We start from the raw sequence: 17001 nt of genomic DNA on the forward strand, positions 1-17001 counted from the left end.
CCTGAAAGGGTCTTTTTTGTGACGGACAATATGACATTTACAGGGGAGACCAATATTCAACCACTTTTCTTTGGAAAACCCTTCTCAATATTTGAACTCTTCATATATACTTTTTTTCAAATGTCATACACCCCTTTGTTAATGCAAGAAATATTTCACAGTAGGACCTATTGCGTGATTAGGAGGCACATGTATTTCAAATTCTTTGCTTGTATTATCTTGATTTATTATTGAAATATGATACAAGATAGAATTATGGCCTCATCAAAATGTGGTATGTTGAAGAAATATTCAACTTATTTCCCATATTCATGTCACTCTGCTATAGCTACATTCACAGAAAATCCCCGAAAGTTTTAAACATTGGTATATACCCAAAGTTAGGCATGATATCAGAGTGTGGGTTGCACCATAACTAGTGCAGATACTAAACAACACTTTCTTGTGACAGTCAACACAGCATTTCAACTGTTACTTTAACTTGATTTATTCTCTGTAAAACTCTGATCTTTCTTCTTTAAGTGCAGGTAGAGACAGATTCCAAGGTAATTCATAAAGTCTTTGTCCATCTCACTTTGAGTCCATTTAGATGTTAAAAATGTTTCACTAAAAAATGTTAAAAATGTTTAGTCAAAAGTTTTGAAATGGAACATACTAATAACTTATACAATAGTACTATACCGACTGAATAAGAAACTAGTTAAAGATTTGGCAGAGGGATGGGTGAACTGAAGGGAATAATCAAGATTTTTGTCCCATTATTTCTTCTTTACTATTTCTCAGTGGAGGGTTAGGTAGAGACTGCATGGCAAATTTTACTATACGTTTATTAAACACATTCACTATTTATAGATTTCTTGTGGGCCACACCTTTGGCTGCTTTCCCCTGCATATTCAATCAATTTTGATCCACTACCTGAAAATGTAGGTGTTGGATTATCAGAAAACAGTGAGATCCAGTTTGCAAATATCATAAAGCCAAACAAGCAGTTTGGGCCTAATTTCTTGGGTCTTTCTGATCACCAATATTTACCCTACACCCACCCCCATAAAGGTGAGTTTTGTAGTAGCTGATCAAGTATTGTCAAACTTGATAAACAGTATGTCTTCACTGTCCCACAACAAGTGCCAATGACATTGATACCTCAAGGTCAGTCAAGGCAGTTGTGTAGTAAAAGTTCCTCATCGGCCTCTTTCTGGGGATGACACTATGTATTATAAATAGCCACAATTTGCATGTGAAAAGATATCAAAATTCAGACATTTATTTCTTACTGTTCTTTGTAATTGGTGGGTAAATCAGTGCTCTTGTAAGGTGCCTCCTTGGGTACTGGGGAGCAGCTATGCCCTTGATATTCTTCGCGGAGAAAAACCTACTTGTAATATGAAGGAACATCTTATCATGATGCTTGTAATTAACCAAACATTGGTGGACTTTGAGAGTAGTGGAAGAAACAACTCACATATGCATCTTGATACTGCGTGTTACTTCAGACTACAAAGATAAACTCAATGTTGACTGTGTGTTTGTTATAATAGCTTTCAGACTACCAACTTCTCAAGGTCTATGTTTACTTTCTACAAAAACTCCCTCTCCTCAGTGTATATGCAGTTACGATGGGATGCATTGCTTACACTAATGAGGATGTTTGACACAATGCTGCACTGCATAACTTTATTTCATAAACAATTTAACAGTAAATAATTTTGCATCAAAATAAATGGCAATTTGTGTTCTAAGTTTGACATTCTCCACTTCATCGTGTTATATTGTACTTTTCCACAGAATTTTTTTGCCTTTTTTTTTCAACTCATCCCATAGATAGTATTTATGTGTTAAATCAAAGTATGTAGTGCATGAAAACATTGGTATAGATATTGGTTGGTGTTCTCATGACAAAAAAAGGGCCATTTGTGGTATTTACTGCCCTTTTCTTTATACTTTTGAATTTACAGATCACAATATGTATGAAAAATTGTACAAAATTTCCAACACTGTATATGTCTAAATACTGCATACATATTTTATTTTTTTTCAATTGAAATATTTTAGTTAAAAATCTTTGTTTGTACATAGGCATACTAGGTGTTTTATCATAAATGTTTGATGCAGTCCTAATTATTCAGTGCCAAAGGGGACACTGCAGAGAGACGATATGACATTCTTCTGTTGAGTGAAATAGCCTCCTCTCAACCTATGTTTATTGTAATACTAGTTGATTTGTTTTTGAGTCATTATGACATCAATTTACAATCCAAGCTGTGAGATACCAATGATTCAATGGTTGGTGTCTTTGTTTCGGTTACACTGAAAAATACAAATAAGAAAGTTTGCAAAAGTTAGAGAGCCTGACATATTTACCTGCACAGGCTTTTTGTAGTAGAAATGCAGTTTGCTAACATTTTTATCTGGAGTAAGAAAGAAAGTTTTTGTTGGGTTATTCTATGCTATGCTAAGATATTAAATTCTGATTTTGAGGTAAACTTTTTTAGACGGAGTGTATAGCCTAGTGGTTAACGCCGGCGTCTCCCAGTCATGAGATCCCCGGTTCGATTCCCCGCTGACAGCAATGTGTCGTCTGGCAAGGGTGTTGTTCAATAACAACTTCCCGACATGGATGTTAAATGGATGTGTGCCGAGAGATTGGCTACGGTCAGCTTGCGAGTCTATAAGCCTCCATCAAGGGCGGCGGAACCGGGGGGGCACAGGGGGCACGTGCCCCCCCACTTTTCCTCAGGTTAAAAATGTGCCCTTTTTCTACATAAAAATTGAGGTGTCTCAAGTTAGCAAGAGGCCAGGGAACCAGAATGAACACTCGGGAAGGGCCGTTTCCGGCCATCTGAGGGGTTTGTAAAACCAAAAATGTTCTTGTACGCTCCGCGCCAACTGATGGTGGCGCTCCGCTCAGATAGTCGTGCATACAACTTTGCAAATCCTGGCTACGCCTGTGGGTCAAACTCGAAGCTATTTCGAATGGAAAAAATTTGTTAAGATATTAACAAGAAATAAACTCTAATTCGGAAGATTCCTACAGAAGCAACTGGCATGATTTCACCTCATTTTGTCTCAAAAGAAAACTTGTTCATTGTTTCCCAATTTGCACATTGGATATTGCAGTGCTAGTATGCGTTTTTCCTTAATTTCCTTAAGGCGGGGGGGGGGGGGGGCGTTGATGGAGTGATGTGTATACGCAAATAAGATAATACAATAAGAGTTATAAAGGGTACTAAATATAAGGCTGCATCGGTCCAATCGAATTTCTGCAAAGTGCCCTTTGATGTCGGTGCCCCCCCAGATTAAAAGTGCTTCCGCCGCCCTTGGCCTCCATGGCTTCTTTCGCGAGTTCCTGCTTGCGGGAAGATCACTATACATACATACATACATACATACACTGGTAAACTCCTATCTGGTTTGTTCACTTTCAGGCAGGTTTGTAAGCCAATTGACCGGTCCTTCCAACATTCGTACCTTCTGGTATACTTACGTTTTTCATGAGCTATAACATTCGATCAAATACCGACACTGACGTAACTTTTCTCATTTATTTAGATACCATGGATGTAGCCAAACCACTGGCTAACTCTCATGGGCGTAAAATCCTCTGTCAGGTCTGTGGTGCTTTATCAAGTGGATTGCACTTTGGAGTTTTTACCTGTGAAGGATGCAAGGTAAGAATTATATGAGCTTAAAGGCATTGAAGACTCGCCCCAAAATGCGTGCCGCCCTCCCAAAAGAGTTAACTTTCCGTTGCTTGCAAGTGAAGTTTTCTTCTTTTCACTACAAAATGCAGACAGTAAGGAAACGTGATACCTTGTTATCTTTTGTCTGGACCTGAGATCAGGGAGTTCCATAACAACTCCCTGCTGAGATGTCCATCGCTGCTATGTACACTGTGTTGTGGGTATTGACCGTTGCTGCATGTATTGACTGTACACTAGTGTCGACGGTAGCAAGCTGTGTGTGTATTTTCTGGGATCGATGGTGGTGGTGTCTAACACTTCTGTTACACCTCATTCGAAACTAAGTCAAATTACCGGCATCAGACGTTTCTTTGTGCGCGAGTCTTCATGTCAAATTTGCTGCCAAATTATATGCAAAGAAGTTCTTTGGATCATCGATTCCAGGAATTGCAAATGATCTGTCATTGTGTCCATCCTGATAATCAATCATATATGACACCCTCCTTGATATCTTTTATGTACCAACTGAATGTAAGTAGTGATTAATGATTCCATTGGATTTGTAGTTTTGCCAAAAAAGACACATAAAGATGATCAAGTCAGATTGAAATACTCCAACCTTTGACATCTCCATAATTAATTTGAAAACTGATCATAATTACGTTCATAAACTGTGTTATGCTATGTATTAAGTATCAATAACTGTATAAAAATCAAAGCAAGTAACTGTTCCAAACTATCAGCTGATATTTTCAACATCATGGACTCTTCTCTTCTCAACTTCATCGTTGTGAATGTTTTGCAATTTCCGATGAGTTATGTTTAAGATCTTAATTCACATTGCTTCATTTGGAATGAGTCCTTGAGTTGAAGATTAAGTTGTAGACTCAAATTAAAAGTGATGTCGTGCATGCAATGTTCTTCACATACCTTTCTGGTTTATTTTATAATGACTGAAGCAAAAGATATCATGAGAAAGAATGTAGTAGAAAGAATCATTCCATTAGACTTCAGTCCTCTATGGATAAACATTGCAGATTAGAAATCTTGTTACCACAACGATCAATCTGGGTGTTGATATTTAATTGAAGCCTGGTGACAACCAGCATCAATTATAGGATTTACTATGCATTTCCTTCTTTGTGCAAGAGTCTACAATTTGCACTTACATTTACTCACAGGTATTTTCCCCCATTGAAGCCCCAAAATTCCCAACTGTTACATCTAGGCAAAAGTGGGCAAGCCTGCCTGAATGGTGCTGCTCGATCGGTTATTGACCAAATCAGACGTAAAAATATATGACATTTCTTTCTCAAGTGTTCGCTACGCAGGCAAGTGAAGTATACGTGGCTCTCTAGCGCAGTGTGCTGTACTGTGGCGCTAGTTATGTTCCACAGGTTAACTTTCACATATTACTTCCGAGCCAACTCGAAACTAGGGTCACATCACGTTGAACTCTGAAGGCAACTAACTACTTATCGGTACACAAATGCGATCCAAGTTAATTGATTTATGTGTTCAACAAATGCTGTGAGTGTGATTTAGAGTTAACAGTATGACACAAGTACTTCAAGCAAATCTATAGCACCATATCATGAGGCTTCCATGACGGTATTTGCAGTGCAAATGCAGTGTTTCTGGTTTTGAAAGATAATGACATCCTCAAGTACTCACTGATTCATAAAATCTTGAGTGATTGGCTACTTGGAGGGTTTTGGTTAATGCCAGAAATTAGTGAACAAAAACTTATTACTTGATACTGCAAAGTTAACAGCCAGATTGGATTGGGATGGAAACAGAATTGGTACCAGTTATGAAACAAACTTTCCTTAGGGTCAAATAGGAAATTCAACGACACCATCTTCTTATGTTGTAACATTTCCAAGTAATTGAGAGTCTGAGTCACGATTATATATCAGAAGAAAATAGTTCCTTTGTGTCTACTGCAAAGATGAAGGCCATATCCGCTTGATGAAAAGGAAGAATTAATTTTCATATTTATTAATACTCCCCGAACTATATGCTGCTTGTCTGTAAATTCATTACAATCAGTCACGTCTGAGACCATTTAACCAAAATTTGTAAGCTGCTAACCTATTTTCATTTCTATTTTCCTCAACAATTTACAGTGCTTCTACAGACGAAGCATCAGGGAGGGCGCTAATTATGCCTGTGCCAAAGATCGAGGATGTGACATCACCATGGAAACAAGGAATTCATGTCGATACTGTCGTTTTCAGAAGTGTCTTACTTTAGGCATGTCTAAAGAAGGTACGAGAGATCTGTATAAATGAATGCAGCTCAATTAGTGCTGACTTATTGCATATTAGAAGAGAATATGCATACACAACATGCAAGACAGATACGATCTTATTCGAAATCAGTTTTTGACTTTTCAGTGTCTACTAACTTTTTATTGCAAACATCTTAAAAGTGATCACTTCTCTTATAAGTAGTAAACTGCTATACAAGTTTTATATCTCCACTATTCATTCATTACTAATGGAATGTGCCGGTTAGAAATACCTGCTATGAGTGGGGGCAGTATTATGGAATACTCACATTAATTTTTTACTATTAGTATATGTAAACATCTTGTGTATCAGAATTAGAATTTTGGCCACAGATTTCATGGCTTTTGTTACACAACAGCAAAATATGCACGTTATCGATTTTCAGGAATTAAGCTTGGAAGACGCCCTAAAGTCGAGTGTGATCCCTTGCATCAAGTCTACTTTCGGCATAACGACCCCAGCATACCAACCATGGCCCCGACATCATCTCTACCGTCTCAACAGTGGCCACACATAGCACCCGTAATTCAAATCAAAACAGAGATGTCTGATGAATGTGGATTCTATGCTTCCAAGCCGTCTCCTTACAGACCAACGTTTACCATCAAACAGGAGCCTGAAGACTCTTTATATGCTAATAGCTATCAGTGCCAATATAATGACCATACCCCTAGTCCTCCCTTCAGGTCCAGGTCTGACCCACATAGTACTGCTATTGATCAATGGCATAATCAAACTAATACAAGCATTCCCCGCTGGAAGACAGAGGGCGGTCACAGAAATAGCATTAACCCATACTATGAAAGTACCAATGATATCCCTGGCTGTCAGCCTGCTCTAGCATGGACTCCAATGCAAGCCAGTCCAGACGACAGCGGGCGCGGGTCTGCTGAGCCCCTTCATTGGGAAGACACAGGTGGTACTCCAAATTCCCTAAACATACCTGATGTACAGACCGGAGCCATAGCTGCAATGGCATTTGCAAATTTATATCGGGACACCACAGAGGGACACAATCGAGTGGATTCCACGAAAGGGAAATGTACTGACAGGAATAACAATGAAGGAGAAGTGTCAACCGAGGAAAATCAGAAAAGTTATATTGAACTGTTGCCGCGGGAAAAGCCCCACAAGAACTCCTCATGCAGCGATAGAATCAAGGTCAAAGGTGCATGGATAAATAACCCATCACAGCAGCCCGTGACACAAATACTTTCAGCTGACTTGGACAGTCCAAAGAAGGAAATACCAGAGAAGCTCCCCCATCACTTTCAATCGTTTTCAAATCAAGAGTCTGCTCCGAGGAAGAGGTCGCATTCATGCAATGAAACTCAGAGAGGCAAAACTCGCAAAGTGACCGAGGCAGGTTGGACTGCAGGAAATGCTGCTTCTGCTGGCGTGATTGATATCTTACATGATCTCGGAACAGCCTTCACCTTGATGCAAAGAGATATCCTACAACTTTATTTGAATTACAGAAGAGAAAAATCAGAGGTAAGAACTTTAAAGTATATATATGTATATTTATTTTATGCAGTGATGTTAATGCATGCAAAGATAGAAGAAAATAATATCGTATAAATTTCCCCAATGTCTGATTGATTAAAAGTTGCAAAAAAATTAGGTCATAAACAAATTGTTTTATTTTTTAATTTCATCTACAAAGAACATAAAGTGGGAGACCAATTTTTTAGATTCTTTCATACTTCTCTTGATATTTCTCAAGCTTATTTGCTTTAATTCATTGTTGAAGCTTTCATTAACTTTCACTGTTTAATTTTTTCACATTTTTTTCATTTCTAAATTTAGTTGCATTGTTTCTTATCAATTATGTTTATGTGATAAGCAATTAAAATTTGTGATTTGTATGTACTTAATAATAGCACATGCAGTAAATCTGTGATACCACTGTAAGTTTTGTTGCAATGACAAAAGGTTTGAAATATCCACCTGGCTTTGGTCTCTTAATCTATTCAAAATACTGCTGGATGTGTTTATTTCATTAGAATTGTAGGAATAGTGTTTGATTCTGTACTTGCAGAATTGTTGAAACAATTAAGTTTGTTAATCGGGGCTGTCCATACCACCTTCACTCCCCACTCAGTATTAGTGCAAGTCTTGTCAGATAGAGTTGTGTTTGTTACTTTATAGCCAGGAAGCTTTGGGTTCATACACAATATTCTGATACACAGATTTGCGTAGTTTAAGATTCCACATTGATTACTATTCCTGGCCTTAGTAAAGTTCCTTCAGTTTGACTGAAGGATGAGAACCAAAAAAAATTAGTTCAAAAAGTAACCTAGTCTGACATTTGAGCATGATTGATCTTACAGGCTGGAAGTAACACAACACATCAAGCTGGCAATGGTCAGTTCACCAGCTATGAATTCTCAGAAGACTTTTGTCAACAGAAACGAGAAAAGTTGAAGGATGCCATTCAAACCTTCGTTAAGGTTTTAGAAGGTAAATATTACCCCTTTTTCTAATTTTTTCGTTCCTTTGAAAGTGTCTCAGTGTCTGCCATCGACTGCAGTAAGGTGAATCAGTATTGCTGGTCACAAATGTACTCTAGCATGACCCATCATGTCAATATGGTCACCTTCCATTCTTCTGTTTGTGACACACAGGGCACTCTTCTTCATGAAACACTCTTGCCTTCCATGTCTTGGAATAATTTTGAATTAAAAACAGTTAAAGGGCCAGATGAAATAGCTATATAGCTGTATATGGGAATAAAAACTGATATGATGGAGAAATTTATACTATCATAGTCGTATTCATTTGATTTTATTACTTGTTTTAGTAGAATACTATCATTTTGCAAGGTGGTGACAACTTTTTTAATGCCATTGCCATGAATTAATAGTTCACAATATTTTTCAAGATAACATCACACAGGTTCATTATAGGGGCCTTGAAACAGTGATAACTTTTACTGCACTTTGAAAAGTGGAGGTAAAACATGCAGGTTGGGAGGTCTGAGTTATAACATGCTTTACAGAGATACCACATGTATTGATCAGTGCCCTTATCAGACAATATACCAAGGGGAATTTCAGGGAAAGAAATCATCCATTGACTTTTATAGTAATTTGTAACTGACAATCTTACTGTTGCAGATGATAGGCATAAGTTCATGCCACACTGATTAAGTTGACTAGTACCTATCATTTAATATACATATGATATAAGGTGGATTCTCTATGAAGTTCATTAATGTACATATTATTCCTTGTCCTATGCATATACTGCATGTATGGATTACTTTGTTTGTTTATTTATTTTCATTGCTAAATTGTTTTAAAACTGCCAGAATTTCTCCTTCTTTGATTGCTTTTGATAAAAACTTCTTCCAATCTTATGTATTAATACAATGGCATGATTTGTTACATTCTTAATCCTTTTGCTTTACAAAATTAGTTGGCAAATTGATTGGAATGACCATAACATCTTGCATAGTAAGAAGGCAGTTTGTCAACCTATACCAAGTGATACGCAAAATAAGAAGGCAGTTGGTCAAACCTATATCAAGTAATAGCAAAATAAGGAGGCAGTTGGTCAAACCTATACCAAGTAATATGCAAATATTAAGGCAGTTGGTCAAACCGATACTGAGTAATATGCAAATAATAAGGCTGTTGGTCAAACCTATACCGAGTAATACGCAAAGTAAGAAGGCAGTTAGTCAAACCTATACCGAGTAATACGCAAAATAATAAGGCAGTTGGTCAAACCTATACCAAGTAATAGCAAAATAAGGAGGCAGTTGGTCAAACCGATACGGAGTAATATGCAAATATTAAGGCAGTTGGTCAAACCGATACTGAGTAATATGCAAATAATAACGCAGTTGGTCAAACCGATACTTAGTAATATGCAAATAATAAGGCAGTTGGTCAAACCTATACCGAGTAATAAGCAAAATAAGAAGGCAGTTGGTCAAACCTATACAGAGTAATACGCAAAATAAGAAGGCAGTTGGTCAAACCGATACTGAGTAATATGCAAAATAATAAGGCAGTTGGTCAAACCTATACGGAGTAATACGCAAAATAAGAAGGCAGTTGGTCAAACCTATACATAGTAATATGCAAATAAGAAGACAGTGATAAAACCGATACTGAGTAATATGCAAAATTATAAGGCAGTTGGTCAAACCTATACCAAGTAATACGCAAAATAAGAAGGCAGTTGGTCAAACCTATACGGAGTAATACGCAAAATTAAAGACAGTTTACCAAGTAATATGCAAATAATAAGGCAGTTGGTCAAACCGATACTGAGTAATATGCAAATAATAAGGCAGTTGGTCAAATCTATACCGAGTAATACGCAAAATAAGAAGGCAGTTAGTCAAACCTATACGGAGTAATACGCAAAAGAGAAGGCAGTTGATCAAACCTATACAGAGTAATAAGCAAAAACACTACTAACTTGCAATTTAGTAGTCAAGTTTAAACATCCTACATTTTGTTTATAAAATGAAGGTTAAAGAGTGAGTACTTTATGAATTTGATTCAACTATAAACAATTTGTTGCCTAGACAACTGTCCCTTTAATTTCAAAACATTAAAAATGTGAGTTTAGTCTCCATTTGCATCTGAGAATGTATCAATATCAACTCAATTAACTGCTTTTAAGGGACAGAGCAGTCTTGAACATTGATGGTCATGTTCAAAAGCTATTACTTTTAGAGTGATTCCAGTCCTGTGGGACAGGGGGGGGGGGAAATACAATTCAGGATCAACTGAGAGCTTATATTCTTACTCAGTTAATGAACTGAAAGATGCAACAAATTCTTTACAATTTCCACCATTGCTAATTCCTAAGTCTATTCCATGCCATTGTTGATTTAAGATTGCTTGTGTCCTCCCACCTTCATTTGTTTAATTTTGACTTGGAACAAGCTGTGATTCCCACTCCATACTACTCAGTCTCACTCAAAGCTCAACAACTCAGGTTGTAAAGATTGATTACGGTAAATACAAAGCTGAAGAAACTGTTACTTCTGACACTACTGTAGTGATGATGACAGGATATGTAAGGGTGCTGATAATAACGCAATGGTATATCAAAACAGTACTGTGAATGGCTGTTTACTGTAACCAGTTTTTTTAGGTAAAATACATCAATACACTCCAATATTCATTAGTAATTCAAACTTAAAAATTGTTAATCAGTCATTTGTGAACAAATTATTAAGTACATTTTAATTATCATTTGACCAAGAAAATTTAGGCACATACCATTAATAGACACTAATAATGCCCCAGACAGTACTAGGGTGAAGCAATATATTCATCAGCCTAGTTTATATGTGTAGCTGATATGGTATAGGGTATATGCATACTGAATATACTTGACACTTAAAAGGAAAGCAGCTAAAAATCCTTGGGTGGTCTTACTAAGATGCACTTTTTATACAATGTTTTAATGATACAATGATTTAATTTGCATATTAATATTGTAAATTCAGGACAGCTCAGTAATGAGATGTATACTTTTCACTTGGCACTTAAAAAATTACATAATTACCTCAAGTGTGAGTTTCATGTGGGAAAACAAGGGTGCTAGAAATGTTTCGGCAATTATAAATCAGTTTTAATCCAGTCTTAATGTGTCTTGGTGTATTAACACATTTGACACATCCTTTATCTATGACAAACAGTTGTATCATTGTATCTATGGTGATGGATACAGCCTGAGTGACAAACTCTCCAATGACCTGAATTAGTATACCCAGGAGAAAAATATACATAACAAACTATGACCTGTTCAAAACATGAAGAAAAAAAACAGGAAAATAAATAATAACAACAGTGGTTGCATGAATTCTGCCCTAAATTGAGGTTATGAAGACTATACAAATACTGGTCATTAAGAAATTGTTACTGCCGATTGCAAACTGATTTAAACTTGTCATTTACACTGTGTTGTAGTCATGCACAATATATGTGGTACTTCATGGTGTCTTTATGTTGGTTTGTCTCCATCCCTTCTGGTAGATAAAAACTCTGATTGGATCTCAGCAAGTGTCGCTGATCAGATTCCAGTATCTTTCATCACCAAGATCTGTTTATTACATGAAAGCAGCAAAGCTGAACTGATTCAGAGAGGGACTGTGACAGACATCTCAACAGAGGAAGCTGCCTGCCTTACTACTTTATCCCTAATCTACGGTCAGTATTCAAGCTTTTCTTACATCTATACAGTAAAACTTAACTATAAACTGACCATTGCCAGCAGATCTCAACTTGTGCCGTAAATTTGCAAATGGGTGATACTATTGTTTAGAACAATACTTAGTGAAGTTCCTGCGAGTTCCTGCTTGCAGGAGGATCTAATATACATACGTATACATACAAAGGGAAAAAAGTATTTTAGCAAATAGGAAACACTTTTCTCCTAATGCTAAGTAGTGGTGTGAAAGATTGACCTTGTGTAACTATTTTTGACATCGTTATCTTAGGACCCATTGCATCTACTGTATATCAACCCACAGTAACAATACTGGTATGTTTTTGTGTTCAGTTTGTATCCTGTTGATTATATGGCAGTCTCAGTAATACTTGACTATGTGAGTTAATACAAGGTTATTGAATATTAATGAAGCGAACCGCGGATGGTGGGGGAAATTACCGGGTTTTGGGTCCTTCGCTTCGAACTCATAATTAAGTTATCAATGAGGAGGCAAGAGTGTTCTTGCGTTGAAACAACGGCTGACTTTTATTACAAACTCTACACAATATGAAAATGAAAAAATGAATCTTGGAAACCAGTGGCTTCGAGCCAGAAGCCGAACCATCCAAAACCTGAGGCATCCTGCCTCTAAGAAGGGTGACATCTCCTTCCTGACTTCAGGTGATACAGATGTAGAGTAAATCTGGGCTAATGACGACCCAAGATTAATAAATATGATGAAATAATAAGGGGTTTACGAGGCGAACCCCGGAGCTCTGCAGGGACGATGCTGCCATTAAAACGCCGTATACAGAACTGAAGAAATGCACGTGCAAACAACTAACGCTAACAAACTGACTATTACGGCATATTACATAATACATGTAAATACAACGGGTGCATACAACAAAATTTCACTTTACTACATTAATGATACATTCAATGCATCCAATGACAGGCTAGTATACCTTGAAACTATACCCGCTCAAGAACTGTTACAAAATGTAATCAAACTTTATAAATAATAATCAAAAATAATAATTTGATATGAATGTGTTTATTTCTTACATTCACTGTAACTCAAATGTCATTATTCTTTGCAGACAAGAGACTCTGTAAGGAAGGTGAGAGCATCAATCCTGAGAAGCAAAAGCTTACCAATGATATTAGGGATGTATTGAAAGGTAAGAACCATTATGCTTAATACTGACATCATCATACTGCTTTCCCCTAACCTTGTTTTAAGGAATTAAAAATTGACCCTTTTTTGTTGTGGAATGGTAATAGTGGGGGTTCAATCCAGTGTTTTGGTTATCTAAGAAAACACTGATTTAAAAAATATGTTTTTTGGGCCAAATGCCTTCAGTAGCTCTCACAATGTATAGGTGCAGGAAAGAAAATTTTTAGCCTGAAAAGAATCTTACCAACAACAACTTGAGACCTGTGTATAGAATCAAGTAATGCATTCTAATCTAAGGTGACCATAATTGCCTGACTGGAATCAGGGACATTTCTTGCGTGATTGATATGGGGGAGGGGTCTAAGGGGAGGGGGTGTCCCCCTTGGAAAATTTTCAAGTGCCTAAGGTGCTTAGATATAAATTGGTGATACTTAGAAGCACTTTTTAAATCAATTTTATTTTAAAAAATGTAGCTCTTTCTTAGATGAAATTTACTTACTTTACGAAAGACTGTTAGGCTACATCGATCTAGTATATTCCACTTTACACTGGCCCACCTGAAATACTGGTTAGTTCCGTTCTGCGGCTACACACTTGACTAAATTTTGTTTTTACATTATTTTACTAATAATGTGGGATATTTTCGAAAATTCCTGAACATTTTGACGAATCGGGGGCATTTTCGGGGACACGTGTTCGTCGGGGACAGCACACTGTAATCGAGGACTGTCCCCGAAAATCAAGGACGTCTGGTCACCTTATTCTAATCTGACCTTGTTGTGGGATTTTGTTTGCTAGTTGTGGCATTGTATATTTTGATTCAGTCACATCAATGTGCAAGGCACCATTAAGATATTTATAGCTAATTCACCCAGCATACACCAGACAGGATGTACTCCCCACTTCACCTTTTCAAGCAAACTGAACTGTGTCATACACAATAACATCAGAACATCAGAAATGTACTCCAATTGTTCATATTCTACTTATGATAGGACATCAGATGTTCACCTGGTTTTCATCAAAGAAGCTGAAAAATTTGTCACACATGAAATCACCAAATATAGGTATTTTTCCAGAAGATAGATTTTTGAGGATGTGATTGCATTTTGAGTAAAACTGCATTTATGACATTGAACGGTCACAATACCCAAGGTACGTTTACTGATGTTATTATTGTGAACTTGGTCAAGGTCTAAATTATATTAAAATTATATCAATAAACATAAATTGATTCTTTGCTATAATTTTGTGGACTAAATGAACATATAATGCTTCATGGGCCTTGCAAACGAGTATGAAACCACAGTACTGAAGTAAAGCAAGCTCAAACTGCAGCTTTTAATCCACTCTTTGAATAATAAGAAGAGATTTAAATCATTCACTCTCTCTTCTTGTGCAGGGAAAGGCTTCGGTTGTCAAAAGTTACAGCATCTCTTGGAACAAAAGCATCAGAGCGACGACATTCTGTCTTGAGTCCCTCAACACCTCCGAAGAAATCCACGATATGGAGAATGTTGAATGTTCCCCATGAATTATTTAGTATATCATTAAAATAAATACTAAATTTGTCAATTCTAGAATATCTCAAAGTCTCCTTGTGCGTCTCATTCTTCCCTTGTGCATGATAAAGAAGTAACCAAACCAATTGGACCTCATGGGAAAAAATACTGGTGGATAATCCAACCTATAAATGGTCAATACTCAAAGATGATACCTCATAGAAGATACAGACAGATCCAATTTCAGATTTTTCTTTAATCCTAATCTTCTAATTTGCAAATATTTATATGTTAATAATTATTACATGGTACAAAAATGCTGATTGTAAAAGCCTTTTTGACTGTTTATTAAACCTTAAATGTATTATACTTTATTAGGCTAGAGGATGGATCAAATGTCTCTATCTGCTTTACCTCATTTCAATGAAGCAAAGTTTTAGTCTGTTAACATCTGGGACAATACCGATTACCTATGATAGGCCAGGGATAGTCTCTCTTTGTTTTTGTTACTATTTTATTTGTTTCTTCATCAGTGGGTGTTTGGCTAGTGAGTTTGTGTTTATCGTACAGCATGGCATACCTGCATTTACAAATCCGTACAGTGTTTGAATCTTTTGTTTGGTATACAGCTACCCAAACATGGAGAGGTTTTCAGCATTTATAAAACAATGGATTAAACCTAAAAATCATGGCGAAACCAAACAGTGCGGATATTATAAATATCTTGCAGGTGAACACTTGAAGACATAAATTGGTTTTGAAACAAATGCTGTGCTTGTTCAAACTACCACATATCAGCACCAAAGTTATACTCATCCTTTAGTGGACATGAAAACTGTTGATGAAATTTCCTTGTACAAACCTGCCTCATCTCTACAGGGTACTTAATTATTAAAAGATTACAGACATACTTTGTTTGTTTTTTCTATGACTACTATTTGGTTGATGGGATGTAGTAATATTAAAAGGCTGCTTATATATAATATATATAAATATAAACATATCAGGATGTACATTTTAAGATCAATAGATGTTGTCACTTTCAGATTGGTGTCATTTCATTTTCTCTTTTATTGTCTCAGAGTTAAAAGTCACTTGACAAAAATTCACATTCGCAAAAAATCCTCAAATCAGCATACCACTTCAGCAAAATGTGGTAATACCATTGTCATAAGATGATGGATGGATTCACATCACAGAGACAGTCATGATTGAACTCATGTATTACTGTAATCTTTATTCATGTACCTTTTACAATACTTTTTAACTCTGTGAATAATATAACTACAACAGCCTCCATATTCACTGGCCAAAGATGTCAACCAACGTAGACAATAGCAAACATGTACACTGTTGGCATGAATGAGAAGGTTGTAAAGAAGGTTGAAAAAATAAGAATATAACGTTTTAATTTACTTCGATACCTTTCTGAAATTTATTATTTTGGCTAATTTGATGATTGCAATTATTATAACAATACTAAAGTATTTTAGTTTGTGCATCTGGTAGAAAATGTTTGACTGTGTTGAAGTATACAAACATGGTAACTTGCAGGAACCAATATTAAACTGAGCTTTGGTATATTCTCTGAATAAATTCCTTTCATTTAAGGCATTCTAAACATGGCGTAGTTTAGGTACATAACTGTCGTATGTATTCTGGGTATATTCTCTGAATAGATTCTTCGGGCCTTGAAGGATCCAATATATAGTACTTCAGGTACAGATGTGATCTAAGTGTATTCTTTAAGTAAAAAAAATTCTTGGATTCAACTGTTCAATATTGGTAACTAAATACTTACACTCCAAAAAGTGATCAGAGATTCAACAGTAAAGTACTGTGGGCTGTGGAAAGAATATGAACTCAAAGTTGTATTCATTTTAAGGTCTCAGTGATATTTACTTCTTTGCAAAACTGATAGTACAAGTCTGATAATACAACTCAATCCCCTACTAGGGTTGCTATGCTTAATATATGCACAGAAATGTTGCCACATAGCCAAATTTAAAAACTTTTTTCCTGTATATTTGAGGCATTTTAGGTCTTCTCTGTTTAAAAAATGTTTCCTATTCTTACATCCTCAAACAATTATGAAAATGTATTAAATCAGAAGAATTCCATAGAATTACTCCAAGTTGCTGGCATCATTACATTATGACCACAA

The 17001-nt window shown here is 36.3% G+C and overlaps 1 protein-coding gene across 13 annotated transcripts in view; it reads left to right on the forward strand.

The window, feature by feature from the left end:
- Window positions 1-15882, forward strand: part of LOC139970715 (uncharacterized) — a 44256-nt gene extending 28374 nt beyond the window's left edge. For all 13 annotated transcript variants that reach the window (XM_071976648.1, XM_071976658.1, XM_071976655.1 and 10 more), the window contains 7 exons: window positions 3551-3669; window positions 5811-5952; window positions 6361-7469; window positions 8309-8438; window positions 11981-12154; window positions 13259-13339; window positions 14738-15882. In XM_071976648.1, the coding sequence (XP_071832749.1) occupies window positions 3551-3669; window positions 5811-5952; window positions 6361-7469; window positions 8309-8438; window positions 11981-12154; window positions 13259-13339; window positions 14738-14811 (1829 nt within the window). In that variant the 3' untranslated portion in view covers window positions 14812-15882. The remainder of the gene's footprint in view (window positions 1-3550; window positions 3670-5810; window positions 5953-6360; window positions 7470-8308; window positions 8439-11980; window positions 12155-13258; window positions 13340-14737) is intronic.
- Window positions 15883-17001: the final 1119 nt, after the last annotated feature.

This window comes from Apostichopus japonicus, chromosome 8 (assembly GCF_037975245.1).
Source record: "Apostichopus japonicus isolate 1M-3 chromosome 8, ASM3797524v1, whole genome shotgun sequence".
In the NCBI taxonomy this organism is placed as follows: domain Eukaryota; kingdom Metazoa; phylum Echinodermata; class Holothuroidea; order Aspidochirotida; family Stichopodidae; genus Apostichopus; species Apostichopus japonicus.